The 21,862-nt window shown below is 38.2% G+C and overlaps 1 protein-coding gene across 1 annotated transcript; it reads right to left on the bottom strand.

The window, feature by feature from the left end:
* Positions 1 to 18,659: 18,659 nt before the first annotated feature.
* Positions 18,660 to 21,466, bottom strand: LOC147382440 (stearoyl-[acyl-carrier-protein] 9-desaturase, chloroplastic-like). Its single transcript, XM_086427641.1, has 2 exons — positions 21,155 to 21,466; positions 18,660 to 19,342 (listed from the first exon to the last, which is right to left on the bottom strand). Exons 1-2 carry the CDS (start codon positions 21,380 to 21,382, stop codon positions 18,788 to 18,790), a joined length of 783 nt encoding a protein of 260 aa, XP_086283767.1. The 5' UTR covers positions 21,383 to 21,466; the 3' UTR covers positions 18,660 to 18,787.
* Positions 21,467 to 21,862: the final 396 nt, after the last annotated feature.

Here is a 21,862-nt window from a genome sequence, read left to right as displayed (position 1 = left end):
TGTGATAGGTAGCAAGTGAGTTGACAATACGTATCTGATGGACTCGTGTACACGCCACAACCCCTATGTGATTGTTAATGAGTAGAGGCTAGAGTTGCTGAATGTGACAGGATTTCCTAGAGGTTCCGTTTATCATTAAATGTACTGTTTAGTATGGTTTTCATGAATGACGTCCGTGCAAACGTACATGTGGTGTGTGCAAAATAAGGTGGGGTTTGCCCAGGGCTTTTTCAAATAAATTGGTCCATAGGCTTAATCAAACCATCACAACATGAATATCATATGAATATTACCCACATAATTCATCACATCAAGATTAAGATCAAAGCATGCACATCAAAATATATCTATCAAGATCATGGCAAATCAATTAATGAGCATGGCATATAATAATTGATCAAACAAACATTGCAATAGGCATAATTTTAATAATTTTTAAGGTCCAATCAATGATCACTTTTGGGTGATCCAAAATAAATCGAGATTCCAATAGATGTTACATTGATGATAGAATGATAATTGTTGAGATGAGCTCACTCTCAGGAACATTAATTGTGCTAACATTAGATAAATTCGGATTTTCTGTGAATTAGAAAAATACAATCCGAATTTGCATCGATGATATATAAGGCTCCCGATAATGAAATTGAGTGAATTCAAGTCCTAAATTAATATATTCGATGGGATCTACGTTTTATTAATAGGTGCCCAGACCTAATTCTAGCTAGAATGTTCTGTAAAAACGTTTTAACATTGCTGTCCCAACCTTCATTCAGCAACAATTTCAGATTTATAGATTAAACTTGTATTGATGATATCTAAGGCTTCCGATAATGAAATTAAGTGAACTTAGGTTCTAAATTAATCTACCCGATGAGATCTTCATTTTAGTAATAGGTGCCCAGACTTCATTCTCATTAGAATATTTTGTAAAAGCGTTTTAACATTGCTATCCCAACCTTCATTCAGTAACAATTCTAGCTTTACAGATTGAACTTGCATCAATGATATCTAAGGCTTCTGATAACGAAATTGAGTGAAATCAGGTTCTAAATTAATCTACTCGATGAGATCTATGTTTTATTAAGAGGTTCTCAAACTTAATTCTCACTAGAATGTTTTATAAAAATGTTTTAACATTGCTGTCCTAACATTCGTCATTCCATCATTTTCATATGTCAATTTGAATATTTCATTATTTAGGGGTCATCAAAAAGTGATCCTTAATTGGAAAAAAAAATGCAATACCTAGAATCATCTACAATCATGTCACAAAAAAAAATAAACAAAAAAAATAAAAATAAAATAAATCGAACTAAATAATAAAAAAAACTAGGTCATCCTGGCAATGCACCCATACTTGGGATTTTTCAAGTTTGATCATCAATAGTCCCCAGTAAAAGCGCCCTCGATCCGTGGGGTGCGCGGATCCGCTTTTGATCCTTGAGGTTTGGGAGTCGCCACCTAGTTATTACGGTCTAGGAACCGAATACTGACTCTAAATGGATAAAAAAACTAATCTACTACAGAAAAATTGAATCCGGGGATCACATTACGAAGTTAGAAGGTGTTAGGCACCAACCCCGCCCAGCCAATGCCAGTCTCTAGTTATCCCAAAGAAGACTACATTGCTAATGACAAAATCTAGATAAAAAAATAACAGAAATTTTACCTTCGATGCACAAAGGTTCTATTCCCTTAAATCTGATGAAACTGTTCCTTGTACCGTACTCCTTGCTTCGTTCTGTCTCCGGATCCAATTTCTGATATCCGAGGCAAGGTATCTCTTTCTCGGATCTAGATTCTTCGAATTTTGTTATCGATTTTGGAGGTGTTTTTGAAGGGCTTCTCGATATTTTTCAGGTTAAAATCGAAGTATGGGTGTTAGGTAAGGAGTTGGGACTTCAAAATTAGGGTTTGTGGGAGGCTAGGGAAACTTTTTGACCTACTTTTCTTAGGGTTTTTGATTTGATACGAAAATAGGGTGTGGAGGCTCCTATTTATATTAGAGCCTAAGCTCTACTGTTCTAGAGCGCTATTCTTCAGCCATGACATCACTGCCATCTTCGAACGACCTAAATCCATTTCTTTTTCTTCTCTTTAACTAATACTTTAGTCTTCTTCAACAAAGAAAAAGACTTTCCTTATTAAGTACGATTTCAAATCTTACTAAGGGTTGTTGAGCTAAAATGGACTACCCAATTGACAATCTAACACTATAGCTCATTAGATTTTTGAGGAAAACTTAGAATACATTTGATTGCACAGAAAATTAGGTGAAAATTGTAATTATGTGGAAAATTGCTATTTTCAAATGTTTGGTGCGTCAAAATTTATAAAACTGTGCAGAAAATGATTTGCCAATGTAGACACCCCAATTTGAATGGGCCCTCACTCGAAAGGGTCCAAAAATAATAGTTTTCCAATAAACTCGGCCAATGGGCCTCAAAAGTCCAAATCATAAAAATATGGCACTTTTATCAAAATCGAGACTCCTAAGACCCCATCCCTTAAGAGTCTAATGGGCTCACATGAAAAGGCTCGGCATGCTCCCATCTACCCCGCTCCACTCAAAACATTGATTTTTTGACAAAATTGGCCAACAGCCTTCAAGGGCCCAAATAACTGAAAAATGGCATTTGAGCCGAGGCCCTAAAACCCCCCAATTGTCTAAGGGACCCACCAAAGGGGTTTGAGCCATCTTACACTCGTCCAACCTTCGCCGCTCCGCCCATGCATCCAAAAAATATCAAATTTTCGATAAAATTCTCTCCCGAGCCTAAAAAGTCCGATTTGCCAACACGTGACATTTTTTATCAAATCAATAATTACAAAAATCTAAAAAAATTAAAAAATTAAAAAAATGTGAGACTTGCGATGCCTACCCCCTTCTACTTTCGTCGCTCACTTCCGAATCTGCAAACACCCTAAGCCCATTCAAGGCCCATGAACCCTCAATTTTCCAAAAACCAATTTCCCACTTTATCCCCTAACCTAAAATTAATCTCATATCACTTAAACTCGAAGACCTACCCACCCTAAAAAATCCAATCCAAAATAAATCCTGCCCAATCCAAAACACCATATAAACAATCTCCAAAATCCAAGCCCAACAATACAAAGCCCACAAGACAATATCCATACCCAATTCATTATCCAACCCACAACCCTAACCTATTAACTACTACCCACATCAACCAATCACCCTCTCAACCTCAAAAGATGACACATGTCATCATCCCCTTTCACCTCCCTCATTTAATCACCTACCCCATCATCATCCTCTAAACAAATCATCTAACTCACATCACCTCTCTCCAAAATCACTTCAACCTATACGCTACCCTAACCTAACCTATCCCCATTATCTAACATCAACAACCACCCACATCAGAACCCATACCTTGCACACCCTAAACTATCATCATTCTTTAACACCATCAACCACCCACATCACAACCCATATCTATACCCATCACTTTCCTTAATATACTCTAACAAAATCTTTTCCACCCATACCCCCCTCATCATCAACTAACTAACATATACTCTTCTCTCTAATCAAACAACCACCATCAACAAATCAACCAATTTCATCACATCACCCTCTCATCATAATTACCACATGTCTTCATCCTATTAATCCTCTCAAAAATCAATCTACCAACCTTTTACATAACCCATTCTCCTAAATCTACACACCTCACCTCTTCAACCAACCTAACACTTATCTTCAAAACAACTCCCTTACACCCCCACTCCTTCCATCAACCATCACTCATCTCACCGTACCAAACACTCTACCCAAATGGATTTGGGTAAAATCCAAACTATTTGGATCAAAGCTTTACCCATTTCCATCCATTACACAATTACCCTTACTATCATTTTAAATTTCATACCCTTCCCTTCTAAAACCAATGCCATTATCTATTATCCTTACCTTTTACCCCATTATACCCCTAAACATCCTCCAAGCATCTATAAATACCCTTCCCCTCCTTTCAAAAATGGTTATCAAGTTTTACTAAGAAAAAAAATTATTTTCTCTACTTATCTCTACTACTCTCTTATATTATGTTCTAAAAGGGAATTTCACTTACCAATTTATTAAAGACATTAGAAGACATTGGGGAAGAAGAAGAAGAAGAAGAAGAAGAAAAGCAAAGGAAAAGAAGATTGAAGCTTCAAGGTGGATTCAAAGTACACCCCCATCTTCCCTCCTTCTCTACCCTCTACATCTTCTCTCTTCTATTACCCCCTCTTCTCTTCATTTTGTTTTTAAATGCACTTTGGGTAAATGATCCTCAAGGCAAAAGTTTATAAGGATCATTTCCATCAATGGAATGATCCCATAATCAAAGCCGAAAATAAATCCCTACTTAGGGTACACATACATGACACGTGGCACTTTATTTTTTACTTTTTTTAAAAATCAAAATGACCGAGTTCTTTGAGGTTACAGCCACGTGACGGAGAGAAAAGGGTGCCTAACACCTTCCCTTTTCTCCAACCGAGCCGCTTACCTCGAATCTCTAGGTTCGATTAATCCTTATCCATCGTGAGTCACTAAAATGTCAAAATGGTAATTTTCTGAAAAATGTACATCGGGTGACCATTCACACCCACTTTTAATATGAATGGTGGCGACTCCAATTCTTAGTAGATGTGATCGTCGTAATGACGAAAATCATGTATCTATAGCTGGCGACTCCGTTGGGGATCCATGGATCATCCCTCATGACAACTCGGTTGTTTTGAAAAAAAATTGATTTTTTTTTATTTACTAACATTGTTTGTTTGTCTGTTATGTGTTTTTTGTTTTTCGCTTGATCAAATTGTAATATTTATTTACTTTTGCTTCTTTTATTACATGTTTGTAAGGGGGTTGATGAAAAATATTGTTGCAAGAGCACTTGCGAGCATAGCCCACTTTACAAGCCACCCCACCCTCAATATATTGAACCCCGATGCTTAGTAGTTCTACGGCTTGAGATTGTTATTTCAAGTATCGGGGATGAACACATCAAATCCGATCACTAACTAACGACGTGCGTACTTCGGTATGCATCGAGGTTTGAAGATCGGGTATTCGTAAAGCGACCCACTAGTCGCATGCATGTGCGCGATTAGAAAATGCTAGGACATAAATCTTCATTGTTACATCGACCCCCAAGCAAGGTTGTAATTGTACAAGTTGTTGTCGGGCCTCGAAACCCAAGTTGTAAGCCCAATGGGGCACCCTTAGATCATTAGGTAGGTGTTTTCAATTTATTTTTATCCTCCCTTAGGTAAAAAGGGAGTATTGCACATGACATCATTCATTCAAAAAAAAAAAAAAAAAAAAACAGTGAGCAAAAGACTGAAAACAGAGGAGACATGAAAAATAATGGACCAAAGAACTAGTTCTATGAAATTCTAAAAAATGGAATTCTTTTTGGTCCATATCCATGACACGGGTTGACGAAAATGTGCCCCATTCGTGTTGGGAACACGGTTGAAACAATATGTGCATCATCCGTGTTGGTAATACGGTTGAAGCAGTGGGTACTCTATCCGTGTCTTGAGCACGGTTGAAACATTGAATGTCTCATCTGTGCCCAAAACACGGATCACAGAATGACAACTATATCCGTGCCAGTAATGCGGACCAGAATGAATTCGAGCCCATATAGTCCATTTTTGAAGGGGCCCACCTACCATTAATCAAGCATTGATGGCACCTTTAGAAAAATCCCAAATTTTGGAAAGATTAAGTGAAGTGGATTTTTGTTAATCAATGTTTTCAACAAAATACAAAAAAATATACAAAAAAAGAGAACGTGTGGATTTTTCCAAATCAAACCAATTTTGTGAACCGACTCCTATCCAAACTGGATTGGATCCCCCCATTCGTATCCATTTAGGACCGAGTCCACGGCCTAGACCCATATCCATTTCAATTGGGTCCATAACCCAGATCCATATCCATTTTAACTAGGTCCACGACCCAGACCCATTTCAACTAGGTCCACGACCCAGATCTATTTAAACTGGATCCACGACCTAGATCCATTTCACATTGGGTCCACGACCCAGAACCAAACCCATTACAACTAGGTCCACGACCCAGATCCATTTTCAACTAGGACCACAACCTAGATCCATTTTCAACTAAGTCTACGACCCAGGTCCATTTCAATTGGGTCCATGATCAAGATCCATTTTCAATTGGGACCATAACCCAGATCTATTTCGACTAGATCTAAGACCCAGATCCACTACAAACCGGATCCATATCCAATTTCGAACCAAGTTCATGATCTAACAAAGATAACAACCGATCAATCGACTCAAATGCATTCAACTTTCTAAAAAAAAAAAAAATTTTAAAAGTGCCAATTGCAGTCCTCGATCAAAGTCGGTGCCTAGAAAGATCTTACCATGTTGATACGAGGGGGATAGACTACGTCTATTCAGGGAAATGAGGTGATTTAAGAATGCCATTGTGCGCCGCCTCTTCCCTGGAGATCTGCCTGGCCGGTATTGATTTCAGAGAACTGAATTGAAGGCTACTAAAAACATGGGTTGTTCTAACTGGATCTATTTCAGAAAACTACTCTTTCAAAACGTTGAAACTACTTTTTCAAAATATTTTCCCGACTTCGTGTCGATGCCTGCTCCGTGCTGATGAAATAATTTTTTCGAAATATTTTACCAACTCCGTGTCGATGCCAGCTCCGTGCTGATGAAACTACTTTTTTAAAATATTTTTGACTCCGTATCGATGCCAGTTCCGTGCTGACGAAATTACTTCTTCGAAATATGCACCCGACTCAGTGTCAAGGCCAGCTCCGTGCTGATGAAATTACTTTTTCAAAATATTCTCCTGACTCCGTGTTGATGCCAGCTCCGTACTGATGAAATTACCTTTTCAAAATGTTTTTTCGATTTTGTGTCGATGCCAACTCCGTACTGATGAAATTACCTTTTCAAAATATTTTTCCGACTCCGTGTCAATGCCAGTTCCGTGCTGATGCCAATTCCGTGTTAATGCCGACTCAGTGTCGATGCCAACTCCGCGCTGATGAAATTATTTTTTTCAAATGTTTTCCCGACTCCATATCAATGCCAACTCCGTGTTGATGCCGACTCCATGTCGATGTCAGCTCCGTGCTGAGATGATTCCATTTTCAAAATATTTTTACCGACTCCGTGTCGATGGCAACTCCATGCTGATGAAACTACCTTTTCAAAACATTTTACCAACTCCGTGTTGATGCCAGCTCCATGCTGATGTAATTCTTTTCTTAAAGCGCTTCACCAACTCCGTGTTGATACTGGTTCCGCGCCGAGAAATTACTTTTTCGTTAAAACTCATAATAAACGACTTTACCTGACCTAATAAAATATCATGCATCTTCATTTTTGTAAATAAGATAGTAATGCTTGGTCTTCTGTACCCACAGGTGGTCAAACGAAAGAAATACAAACAGCCAGAGGTACCCCCATATTTTCTTAGATCATGTACAGTCACCATGAGTTCTTCTGAACCAACATAGCCTGTAGCGGCTGAAACGTCAGGTATCGATCCGCAAATAGCAGCACTATTGAAAATAATCGAGAGGCAAGAAAAGATAGTAAGTACTGTGTTAGCCAATGCCAGCATCATACAAGCTCAAACAATATAGCAACATGCGTCTGGATCAAATCAGGATCTACCCGAGCAACCTTCGCAGGGACCACATACCACAATGCCTCCTGCAGTACCTGAATACCAGGGGCCCCCACTCTATATTCCATAGAATCGACCACCCCCTGTGGTCATTCCTGATGACGAATGTGAGTATAGGGCCACAGAGGCCAAAAGCGCAACAGATGAAAAACTGGCTCAACAAATCGACTTTTTACAAGAAATGAGGAGGATGAAGGGCCTCAACACTATGAGTGGAACTCGATTCAAGGACCTCTATTTCTACCCCAATGCTCAACTACCGACCAAATTTAAGTGTCTAGAGTTCGAAAAGTATAACGGAGTAGGGTGTCCTCTGTCACATCTAAAGTTATACTGTGGATCATGTGCTAATATGGCGAGGATGATAGGTTGTTAGTGCAGTTATGTCAGAGAACTTTGACGGGACTGGCACTCAAATGGTTTTATGGGTTGGATCACTCACTCATTAAGAATTGGCAGGACTTAGCTGAAATGTTCTGGCAAAATTACCGGTTCAATACAGATGTTGGTCTAGATCAGAATGACATGGCAAAAATGACAAGAAAACAACAGGAAACGGTGAAAGAGTATGCATAGAGGTGACGAGAGTCAGCCTCACAAGTAAAGCCAACAATGACTGAGCAAGAGATGAACACCACGTTTATCTCGACACTAGGGCACGCCTTCTATACTCATCTGGTGGGGCACACCACAGGTACATTCTCGAATCTAGTACAAGCAGCAGACCGGGTCGAGGACGTGATCCAAATCGGTCTGATATTTGATTTCACAAGTCTAGGGACAACAACAGGAATCCTTTATCAGAGAAAGCTAGTACCTCTAGAAAAGAAAAGAGAAGAACCACAAGTTAACAACGTGCAACCAAATCCGCCCCTATTCATCCTTTCACCAGTACTAAGACCACAAGCGCCATCAACTTCATGGGTACCAGCACCACCAGCTAGGAATCCTATACCTCAAAACTAGTTCAGGGCAAACCCTCTCCCAGTAGCACAGCAGGCACCACTATATGGGCAGAACCAGCAGGCACGACCCAACAGAGTAAATAGAGTGTTCACCAGGGTTACCCATGACACTATCGGAATTACTACCAATCTTGCTCAGGGGTGAGTATCTTGCAAAACGTCCATCAAATCTTGAGGCTACCAAAGGGCCAAGATACAACCCCAATTTGTTCTGTGAATTTCATATGGGCACACTAGAGCACTCTACAGATCAATGCTGGCAATTCAAACATCAGGTACAAAATTTAATTGATAAGAAGGCTCTCATCCTAGATGGACCTGCCAACCCGCCCCAACAACAGAACATCAATCAAAATCCCTTACCCACTCACAATGGAGAGGGGAGTGGACACAGGGTAAATGTCATTTGTGGAGAACTCGACTTTAATCCATCAGACTTGATAGCGCCTATAGAGGCAAAAATCAAGGTCCACTTAACAAAGAAGTCAGAGACGTCAACGATTAATATAGTCAACCACTACACAACAAATCCATCTCAAAATTCATAATTACCTCTCAGATTGGCCGACCACACCATCCATCCCACTCATTAAAATACTACTTCTCGGCCATCTTTAGTTATACCTTACGGATCACCAAACCATCAAAATTTGACCTGACCTCCTCTTGTTATACTCTACACACTGCCAAATTCTTAAGGATCAATCCAACCCCCCTTCATATACCATGCACTTCGTCTTCACGTCCACCGCTCGTCATTTTATACACTCCATCAACTCATCACATAACTCCTCCTACCACTACTACATCCAAATCCTCACCACCACCCCTCATTCTCAACGTAAAACTTGATCCACCTCTAATGACCATACGCTCACCTAAACCATTCCCCTATAGCTCCAATCAAGTCGTCCCCTGTAGTTATGAAATCACTATCACCACAAACACAGGGGTTGAGACCGTAAGGAAAGTAATAGTGGCTGACATCGACCATATGACAAGGGCAGGGAGGTGCCAAAAATTACCAGAAAAGGGGGTAAGTATCGGTGAAGAAACAGAAGTGACAGATGAAGAGAAAAGGAAAGTGAAGGGAAATGGTAAGCTGTATAAAGATGATAAGACGAAAGAGAAGGCGAAAGTGACAGATAAAAAGACTGCGGACTTCATTAAGCTCGTTCGAAAGAACGAGCATAATATAGTGGACCAATTGAACAAACAGCCTGCTCAAATCAGCATTCTAGGTTTGATGCAAAAGTCAGAAGAACACCAAGAGGCATTACTGAAAGTTTTGGGGAAATCACATGTACCTGCAACTACCTCACCAGCACAATTAGAGCAAACGGTTGGCCAAATAATGGTTCTCAACCTTATCATATTCACTAAAAGTGAATTTGTACTAGAAAGACGGGGACAAGTGGAACCGTTGAACATCATAGTCATGTGCAAAGGCATGATGGTCGCCAGGGTGTTGATTGATAATGGCTCAACCCTCAATGTTTGTCCGCTTGAAACCTTTCAAAAACTTAATGCTGATTGATCACATGTCAAGCCCAACAACAAGGTTGTCCGAGACTTCGATAGTTCAAGAAGAGATTCTCTGGGAGAGGTGGATTTACTGATCACAATAGGCTCATGTACATTCGAAGTAACATTCGAAGTCATAGAAATACCGACGACCTTCAACTTACTGCTGGGCAAACCGTGGATCTATATAGCAGGGACGGTACCTTCCTCTTTGCACCAAAGAGTCAAATTCATCATGGGGCAGAAGATGATATCAATATTGGCAAAGAATCTTATTCCAGCCGGAAGAGCTCCAGACGTACCGTTTATCGATATTGAGCTAACAAAGGATAAAACACTCTATCATTCCTACCAATTTGCTACTGTTAACCATGTTGAAAAGGGGAAAGAGAAAGTGAAAACAGAACTGTCAAGGACAAATCTGATGATAGGACGAGTTTTGAAGAGAATAGGTTACCGACCCAGACAAGGGTTAGGACCAGGAGGAAGAGGGAAAGCTACATCGGTCGAAATAAAAAAAGCACAGTTCTTATTTCAGATTGAGATTCAAGCCCACGAAAAAGGACATAGTAGAAATGAACGACAAGAAAAGAGAACTCCGGTTAGCCAGAAAACAAAATCGTGAACCAAATATCTGGAATCTGAGCAAAGTTCCTCACATCAGTGTTAGTTTCCTGAAGTCTCAAACTAGACCCGATAGTCTATCAGAACCATCAGTGAAAAAATCAGTAAGAAAATTGAGAACCGTCAGTTTCAAATCTTTGCAAATTGAAGAAGACTCAGTTGTTGAGTCACAGTCATCTTTCGTAGAAGGCATTGATGTTTTATTCAATGGGAATTCCAACGAAAGTCTATCAGAGACTGCTCTAGAATCCACAAAGATGGAAATCATCAAAAGTAAGGGGAATGAATCACCATTTCCACTGGCATTGACTGGGCATCAGTCGTAATCCCACCAAGCTTGTGAGGGACTATGTCCTAATTTAACAAAGAGTAATCGGAGATAATGGTTATCTCCGAACCATCTACCGAATCACCCAACAAATCATTTTCCTATCTCATTCGCCCCCTCAGAGAAGGGGAAGTTCTGAACAATTAAGAGGAATTCCCATTAACCCTCGAGGCTGTTGAGGCCTAAAAAAAATGTCGTTAAACAAATCTAATTTTTTCGAGGATTATAATGAACCTTCGTCTTCGGGTAAACACTGTTTTGAAGGCTCCCTATTTTTATTAATGAATTTTCATGATTGTTCTTCTTGTTTCAGGTATCTAGAAAATCACAAAAAAATTAATATTTCTCAAAAATAAAAAAAATCAAAAATTCCTCGAAAATAAAAAAAATCAAAAAGCTTTCAAAATTGTAAATAGATATTTTCCAAAAATAAAAAAAAGAGTTTTCAAGGGATATGTCTAGATCAAATGAGTATTTAGATAAGACAGAATTTGAAAGGAACGAGTATGATTTCGATCTTGAACTTGACTTTGACCTCATGGGGATTGAAGAAGAATTTGAGGATGAAATGGAATACCCACCCAAAGAAATCAAAGACTTGGTAGAACGTCACGAGAAAGGTGTCCAGCCAAACATCGAGGATACAGATTCAATCAATCTTGGTACCGAAGAGGACCCACAAATTGTCATGATCGGAGCCTTATTAACGTCGTAGTAGAAAGAAGAAATGGTCAAATTTTTATGAAACTATCAGGATGTCTTTGCATGGTCATACAGAGATATATCGGGGTTAGATATAAATCTTGTTGTACACAAGCTACCACTTGCTTCCGGAAGTAAGCCAATCAAGTAAAAACTAAGAAGACTGAAGCCAGAATGGACCTTCAAGGTTAAAGATGAGGTCATGAAGCAGTTCGAAGTAGGATTTATTACAGTTTCTACATACCCCGAGTGATTAACTAATGTTGTCCCAGTACCTAAGAAAGATGGTAAGGTACGCATGTGTGTTGACTATCTAGACTTGAACAAGGCCAGTCCTAAGGATGATTTTCCACTTCTACACATTGATACTCTACTCGATAGTACAGCAGGGCATGACATGTTATCGTTCATGGATGGCTTCTCCGGCTATAACCAGATAAAAATGGTTGAAGAATACCAAGAAAAGACAGCATTCATCATACCATGGGGCACTTTCCACTACAAAGTCATACTATTCGAGTTGAAGAACGCAGGAGCGACTTATCAACGGGCAATGACCGCATTATTCCATGATATGATCCATAAAGAAATGGAGGTCTATGTAGACAACATGATCGCTAAATTTGATATAGAAGAGGACCATCTGGTAAACCTCAAGAAGTTTTTCGACAAGCTGAGGAAGTACAGTTTGAGGCTCAATCTGGTAAAATGCGTATTCGGGGCAACATCGGGCAAGCTACTGGGGTTCATTGTCAGCAGAAGGGGCATTGAGATAGATCCTACAAAAATTAAGTACATCCTCGAAATGAAGACATTTGTTTCAGAAAGAGATGTTTGGGGCTTTTTAAGGAGAATACAATAGATTAGCTGTTTCATTGCTCAGATCATGCCTATCAGCGAGCTAGTCTTCAAGCTACTCAGGAAGGACATGCCAAAGAAGTAGAACAAGGACTGTCAGGAAGCATTATCTGCTCAATCCACCAGTCCTAGTCCCTCCTACTCCAGGGCGACCCCTACTGATGTACATCTCAGTGCAAGAAACATCAATGGGGTGTGTGCTAGGACAACATAATGAGTCAGGACGAAAGGAACAGGCCATCTACTATCTCAGCAAAAAGTTTACTGAGTACGAAGCAAAATATTCGACACTTGAGAAGACTTGCTATGCATTAGTCTAGACATCTCAACGACTACGTCACTATTTACTTAGTTACTCAACTATGCTTTTTGCTAGAACGAATCTTCTGAAGTATCTTTTCGAGAAACCAGCATTAATAGGTCGTACAACGAAATGACAATTATTATTATCTGAGTTTGACCTCACCTATATCACTCAAAAGGCCATCAAAGGGTAAGCTATCGCAGACCACCTAGCCAAGTACCAATTGCCTGATTACGAGCCATTAAAGACAAACTTCCCCGATGAAGCCATACTATACATCAAGATTGAGGACGATGATGACGAACTAGGTTGAAAAATGTACTTCGATGGAACAGCAAATCAGAAAAGAAACGGAATAGGACCAATATTAACTAAACCAAATGGGTCTCATGTGCCAATTGCAATCAGACTGAAGTTCTAATGTTCCAACAACGAGGCTGAATACGAAGCATGCATAGCAGGGTTGAAAGTAGCACTAGATCTCGAGGTAGATGAGATCGATGTTTGTGTAGATTCAAGCTTAGTAGTCTATCAAAGATTGGTCCCTTATCACAAGTATCTCGAAGAACTAAGCTCACGATTTGACATGATTTCATTCACATACATGTCGATAGCTAAGAATCAATTTGTAGATGCATTAGCTACACTTGCTTCTATGATCAGTATCTCGGAAGATTTAGTCATCAACCCAATTGAGATTGGAATTCAAGACGAACCGGCCTATTGCTTACCCGTCGAAGTAGAATAATCCGAAGAAAAGCCTTGGTACTCAAACATCAAAACATATCTCGAAGATCGAACCCTTCCCTCAAATGCGATGCCAAATGATCGAAGGACCATTCAAAAATTAGCAAGTCAATTCTTCTTAAGCAATGATATCCTATACAAAAAATCACATCATGAAGTCTTGATGCGTGGCAGAAGCCGAAGCAAAACGACTAATCGAGAATATACATAGTGGAGTCTGTGGACCCCACATGAATGGTCACATGCTAGTAAAGAAGATTATGAGGATGTGATACTGTTGATCGATAATGGGGAGTGACTGCTATTAGCATATCCGCAAATGCCATCTATGCCAGATTTATGTCAACAAGATCAACGCTCCACCTTCGGAACTACATAACATGACTACTTCTTGGCCCTTCTCGCTCTGGGGCATGGACATCATCGGTCAGATCTCGCCAAAATCTACTAATGGGTACCGCTTCATTCTAGTGGCTATCGACTACTTCACCAAGTAAGTAGAGCTGCTTCATATGCCAATGTCACCAAAAGTAATGTCTTGAAGTTTGTCAAAAACAACATTATCTGTAGATACGGGCTTTCCAGCGGGTTAGTGACTGACAATGCCAAGAACTTCAAGAACAAGGACATGATTAAGATGTGCGAAGATTTCCAGATCACTCATCACAACTCTATACCCTATAAACCCAAGATGAATGGAGTAGTCGAGGCAGCCAATATGAATATCAACAAAATAATCGAGAAGATGGCAGTTACATACAAAGATTGGCAATACGTGTTGCCTTTTACACACCACGCCTATCGAACCTCATTCAGAACTTCGACTGGGGCAATTCCGTATTCATTAGTCTATGGAATGGAAGTAGTCTTACCCATTGAGGTTGAGATTCCCTCCCTTCGAATCTTAAAAGAAGCATAGTTAGATGAAACTGAATGGATTCAAGTTCAGTTTGATCAACTAAATCTGATCAAAGAGGAATACCTTGCAGCCATCTGCAATGGATAGATCTATCAACGACGAATAGCTCGTGCCTATAACAAGAAATTCAAACCTAGAGATTTCTCGCCAGGAGACCTTGTTTTGAAGAAAATTTTGCCAATCCAAGAAGACACTAGAGGAAAGTTTCGATCGAATTATGAGGGACCATTCATCGTACAAAAGGTAATGACAGGATGAGCGTTGATACTTACGAAGATGGACGGACAAGTTTTCCCGCAGCCAATCAATGCTGACACTGTCAAGAAATATTACGTTTGAGAACTGATCCTAAGATGACGAAAAGCCATCCTTGATATCTTGAACAAACTATCTACCTTAGTGAACCCTTTTGAGCCATCACGTTCATTTCTTAACCTAAGACTAGGGCAAGTCAACAACTACAAAACGATACAAAAAAGAAGAAAAAAAAAGAGACAATCAGAAAATCAAATCAAAAGCATCAAAAGTACTTCTGGCCCGCATGAGGATAAACTGCGAACGGCTAAAAGTACAAAAAAAATCAAAAAAGTCAAAAACTCGGACACTTGATCTAAGCTCGACCCAAATCTCTAGCCTAAAAAACTTTGAGAAACGTTGGAAGGAGACATAAATCACCTTTACGAAGTAAAAATAAACAAACCACATGTATAATTCATTCTAGATAAACCCAGACCTTAACTTTTTTGTATCCTCCTACTACCATAAGCCTAAGCCAACGTTTCATCCCAACAAAACTCCTTGTCGATCAAAGAATGTTCTAGGGCAACACAATGACAATGGTAGCACTAATGATCTGGTGACTTGGTCCGGACCTCTAAAGTCTTATTAGTCATTGGAAAACTCGAGAGGGGAATCTAGGTTATATATTCGAAAAAAAAAGTACTCAAAGTGTAGCCGATCTCGTGGCATGAATAGTCGTCAGCAAACTCGAAAAGGGAATCTAGATCTGTTACTCAAGAAAAAGTACCACTGCAATAGTAGAGTCGCCGATCTCGCAGGTCAACTTGAGTCACCAAGCTACAAAGACATTGAGACTCCGAACATAACTGTAATATAAAAATTCAAAAATACAAGCATAGTCTGAAAGGGCATAGTGAAAACCTGAAAGAGCGCTATGAGTAAAAGAATCAGACTATGGCAAGATCAAAGCCATTGGCACGATGAAAATCCCAAAAAGAAAGTCGATGCGCAAAAATGTGGAAACCTGTTCTGGTGAAAACCGTAATTGGCACTAGGGGCAATAAAGGTAAACAAAAAAAAATAATAAAATAGAAAACTCCTGGCCCGCAAGAGTATAAACTATGAACAGCAAAACCGTGGTCCGAGCATATAACAATCCTCCAAACACCAAAACACTAGGGATGACTCTAAAAGAACCAAAAGAACAATTGACGTTTATATCCTTGGTAGTTGGTAAAAATACCAAGATTATCACAACCAAAGATTTCACAAACTTTGAATTTATCGTACTCATTTGATAAATACATTTCACAAAATTTCAAAACAAAAACTATTATTTTGGCCTATGACGACAAATCTAGGACTTATTCAACAAAACTTCGTGTTTTCAAGAACAATAGATACACCTGAGTCCAAGTAAGTACAAAATCTATTTTCTTTGCATTAATTTTTCAATGTTTTGCATATATTCAGTTAATGAAAAGAAAATACAAAAAGAGGGAATACAACGCAGTCAGTCAAACATCATGGTGAGAAATAAAAAAAGAATCAAGGCGTTCCTTCAAAGTACGGATTTGGGCAGCTTGGCTCATCATCACTTTTTCGGCCTTTGAAGCATCACGAGTCACCAAATAAGTTGCAAAGTCATCAAAATGAGGACATTGGGCAAGTCGGTCCCTCAACTCAACAACTTCAGTTTGAAGTTTAGCCATTTCGTCACTATCACTAGATCCAGACTAGACAAGGACAGATGTCAGTCGAGCAATTTCCTTCTGCATCTTATTCTCAAATTTGAGCCAGATAGCCTGAATTCGACAATGATCAGTCTGATACACCTCCACTCGATCTCGATAATTAAAGAACGATGAAGTACCAGGGTATGTTTGGGGGAACTATCGACACCAATGGTGTCCCAGAGACGAGTTCTCAAATCCAATGTAGGTATGCCAGGAACAGATGTGCTGCAAAGACGGGTCGAGAAGGAAGAGTTTCCCTCTCCTGTGATGAAGTTAGATTTATGACTCGAGGGGAAAGAGTTTTTAAGCCACAAGAACTCTGTGTTGATAACCCCACGACCTTGAAAAGAAAAGAAAGAGAAGATCATATCAAAGAAAATATCGAAGAAGATAACTCCGTAATCAAGTTGTTGAAGAAATCAGGAGCTAATATCTCAGTTTGGGATTTACTCATGGCTTCCACTGCTCATAGGGAGGTTGTTCTCAAAGTACTAAACACAGCCCAAGTCTCCCTTGATACTTCTCCAGATCAGCTGGTCAGTATAGTAGCGGCAACTTACGTATAGAATATTCTATCCTTCTCGGACTCAGATCTCCCAAAAGAGGGAGCAAGCCATACTAAGTCGTTACACATTACAGTTGACTATAACGGGATGATGTAGACACCCCACTTTTGCACTCGTCTGATTAATCAACTTGTCAACCCAATCGTAACGGTTCCCAATGATGGATGTTTATTCCAATGCTTTATTTTGTTACCAGATATGTTTCAGAAATCCGGATGAGGTATCTCGAACTGACAAAACTTTAGAAATCACGCTACGCTAGGAAAATACGACCCTAGAAACATATAGATCATCATCTTGCAGACTAAAAAGAAGCTTCACGACAAAAATCACTAAAAATGATCAAATTACCAAAATACCCCTAACATCAAAACAATCCTAGAGCCTACGTTACGATTAGGAAAACTCATTCAAACACATAAAATAACAAATCGAAATCAAATAAATCATTTCACCAATTTTCACAGAATTCGACAAAATTATGAAAATGTCCCTCATAAAGTTCACGACCATTTCATGCAAAAAATTTCATAAGTGACAAAAACCAATATTCCCATCGAATTTCTTATGAAAAACTGATTCCAAAACATCTTGGAACATTGAAAAATGACTTAAAATGTAAAAAATCATCTCCGAGGGCAAAACAGTAATTTTACAATTTTAATAATTAAAAATTTTGAAATTAATAAATAAATCATTAAATAATGTAAAGTGAAACATTAATAAAAATAATTTAAAATTTTGAACCAAAGAATCGATCAATCAGGCTTTCACGCAAAATTGTTGATGGTTGCCAAGATATTTATTTAGGGACCCCTTCATCTAGGGGCTCAAAGAATTAAAGATATAATAAAAAGGAGTTCTCTAAAAATTAAAGTCAATCAAGTAAGACTAAAGTCAATCTTAAAGTCAATCAAATAAGGCTAAAGTCAAGATATTAAAAGTTAACTAAGAAAGACTAAAGTCAAAGTATTAAAGTCAATCTCATAAGACTAAAGTCAAAACCCTAATCCAAACTAATCAAGTCAATCTCATAAAACAAAAGTTAAACCCTAAATCAAAACCCAAATCTAAACTAATCAAGTCAATCTCATAAGATTAAAGTCAAAATCCTAAATTAAAACCCTAAAGACTAAGTCCATCTCATTAGACTAAAGTCAAAACCCTAATTAAAATCCTAAAATAAATCCTATTCAAACCCTAATTCTTCTAAAAAACTACTATGTAGAATAATAGAGTTTATTGATAATCCTTGTATAATTATTACATGGAACTAAGTATGATATTAATAGATGTTACATCAACCAAGAGGCGAAAAATATCCCAATATAAATATTTTAAATATCAATAATTCCTAATTTAGAATATTCTGATTGATATTGCTAAATAGTCTTTATCTATCCCAACCTTCAATTTTTGAGTAGATACATTGACAATGACACAACATATGTGATGCATCTTAGTATAAAGCATCTTATTCTCTAATAGTGAGCGTACATATGTTTAGAGATTGGCAATATCTATAGCGGGCCTTATTGTACCTTCATGTGAAAGTTATAGCTACACTTCTCGATAAAAAATCCAACTAAATGGAATAGTGGGTGCTTGCTTGGCTCTCCTCACACTACTCTCCTCTAGTTTCCTGATTTTTGAAGCCAAACTACAAACATAGTCTTGAGCCTTCCTACCTTCTCTAGAGAGACCTATTAATTTCTCTACATTCCACCTTCCCACAAAAAACTCCAATATATTGGCATAGTCATTGGCTGTGTATACTCCCAACCTTTGAGCAACAGCAGAGAAGTTCTTGAAGAGATTATCATCCTTTCCATCGTACATCAGTTGTGCTGGCATCACTATCTTGTGCTTCATCATGTCCGCAAATGCTAACATAGTACCATCTTCATCAATCTCGAAAAGCTTTGCGACAATCTTGGTGTAGGCAGTCTCATGACGCTTTTCATCTGCCACAATTGTCCCACATATTTGTGCCAAAATAAAGTCCCCGTGCTCCTTCGCAAGCTTAGTTGTGTTCCCATGGGAAACAAAAGTTGCCCTCTCTTGGAAAGATGTGTAGATGAGTCCATGACAGGCGCTACTCTCCTTACGAAAGTCCTAAAATAGATACATCAAAGAGAAAATTCAAGAGAAACAATTAAGTATCTAAAGGAAACTAGAGTCTTCATGTGTTTACATCATTGAGTTTAATAAATAAAAAACTTATTTAATCAGGATGATTAGTAATTGGTGTGTGCATGGTCCAAGGCCTCAAGAGAACTTCCAAGCTCAATTACTTTATTATTGTTGTGGGAAATTTGGCATGCTAGAAATAGTTTTCGGCTTGAGAATATTAAACGTTCAAGTATCGAGATATTCAAAGAGTTGTTAATTGGAATAAGAATTTGAAAGGTTTGTTAATGAAATCAGCGTGGTTAGAAATTTTCAAACTCGTGTAAAGTCAATTCTGCTCAGACAAATCCAATTAAAGAGGGATTAATCAAATTTAATGCGGATGGTACCTGTTTGGGAGATGGATTGGCTAGTCAGAAATCGTGAGAGAAAGTTCACTATGGGGTATTCAATCTATTTAGGGGAGACCATGAATAATGAATCAGAGTTTTTGTTGTTGGCTGAGGATTCGTTGATTATCATTTGCTCTTTCTAAAACCTTGTTATGTTGATAGACTCCTTTCTTCATAGGCTCTTGGAAGTTGGGGTTAACCATGGTTTATTGATCGTTGGCTGAGAATTATTTTGTATATTTTAGTAATACTCTTTGAAAAATTTGAGATACTACGATTACACACTGTATACTGCAAGATTAGGTTTACTCTTGATTGAAAGTTAGCATCAATGAATTAATGATAAAATTTCAATTTTGCACTTTCAGTTAGAATAAAGTGAAAATTTCACCGTCAATTCATCAAGAAAAGGGATATTGACTTTCGGTCATGGTAGACATAATCTTCCATCTTGCAAGGGGTAAACCTAATATTACCAATTTTGCAAGTGTACAACATAGTTTTAAGATCTATTGTTCCTCTTCATGAGTTTTTCATTAGAATTATCAAGAGTTTTAATGTAGAGGTTGAGGTTTATGGACTGACGACAATATTACAAGTTAAACTTGAAAATGATGGATTTTTTAGTCAAAAAATCAAAAGAGTTTTCTTCAAGAAGTTGACATAATGGTTTGAACTTTGAAAATGAGATTGAATAGATTAAAGAGCTTGAAGATGGTGAATGTAAAAGAAAAATAAGGATTTTTAGACGAAATTTTGGAAAAAAAATTAAGGATTTGGGGAAATGCAATTATTGACTTAGTGCTTCTGACTCGGCTGAGTTTTGACTTGATTCACCCAAGTCTTCAAGTTGACTCATTCGAGTTGATTTTTCAAGTTTTGAGACTCACCCAAAGTTAAAAACTATGGTGTACATTACAAAAAATCCTACTTAATTATTTTCTAGAATATTAATCTCTAGAATAGCAAGTCAACAATAAATTGTATGTTTACCAAGGCAAACCAGCTGTTGATAGTTTAACGACTTGATTTTCATCTGGAACATCTCATGCGTATCATTCATGTTCTGATCGCCCTAGGGAATTAGAAGAGCTTATGTAGGGGACTTAGTTGAAATGCTTAATTTTAAACTCTCAAATTTGCAATTTAGTGTTATACCCCTTAATACCTTTTAATCTACTTCTTTGCTTAGTAGGAAAGATTGACACGGTTCAGCGATCTCTACACCCATTGATGAGAGTTGAAGAAGTTTCACTATTGTATATGAGAATGAATATTGATATAACCCTTAGATCCAAACTAAAACCAACTCTTTTAACATATAAAAATATCATTTTCTCGCCTTAGGGACGATAATTTTGAAATTGAGTGAAATAATTAATTACGCCTGAGGTGAGGATTTTACCATTCCCGATCCAATCAGATACTGAATTGTTTTCTCAATTTGGCTCATGTCCACTAGTCCCGAAAGATAGAGATACTTGTTGAGAAGGTCTCCATGCCTATTTTCTTCAGCAGTCCACGCCCTCATCCAAATTGCCCAAGAGTTGGGGCTACAACCTATTTTGTCCCTCATTCCATCCAAGGTATTTAGCATTGTTTGGTAAGTTGGAAGGGCTTGCTTCGTAATCATATCTCCAACCAAAACAATGAAGTAGTCATCCAGGATCTCCTTCACTCGTTCCCTCAGCTCTTCGACCTGCTTGTAAAATCCCTCCGAGGCAAGGTTTGGTAGAAAATTCTGTGGTTGCCAACAATTCTCCATTGGTTTCAAGTGTATCAAGATGTAATTCTTTGCTCATTCATCCTAGGAATTGAAGATCTCAGCCGTCTGGGGTGACATACAATGGTTAACCTGCACACATACATCTCGGGAAGTGTCCAAGGGCTTCTTGAAATAACCAAACTCCCTAAACGTAAGAATCAAACTTAGAAACTCATACTTTAAAGTTTAAACTCAGGAATTTTTTTATAAAACATGAATATTTGCTTCTCAATTTATATATATATATATATATATATATATATATATATATATATATATATATATGAGAAATGTTCAGCACCAAACATTTTGGCAAAACATTTTTCAAAACATGGGTTAGAAGTTTTG

This window comes from Akebia trifoliata, chromosome 16 (assembly GCF_017979445.1).
Source record: "Akebia trifoliata isolate Shusen 1 chromosome 16, ASM1797944v1, whole genome shotgun sequence".
In the NCBI taxonomy this organism is placed as follows: domain Eukaryota; kingdom Viridiplantae; phylum Streptophyta; class Magnoliopsida; order Ranunculales; family Lardizabalaceae; genus Akebia; species Akebia trifoliata.
This window is presented reverse-complemented; position numbering and strand designations above follow the sequence as displayed.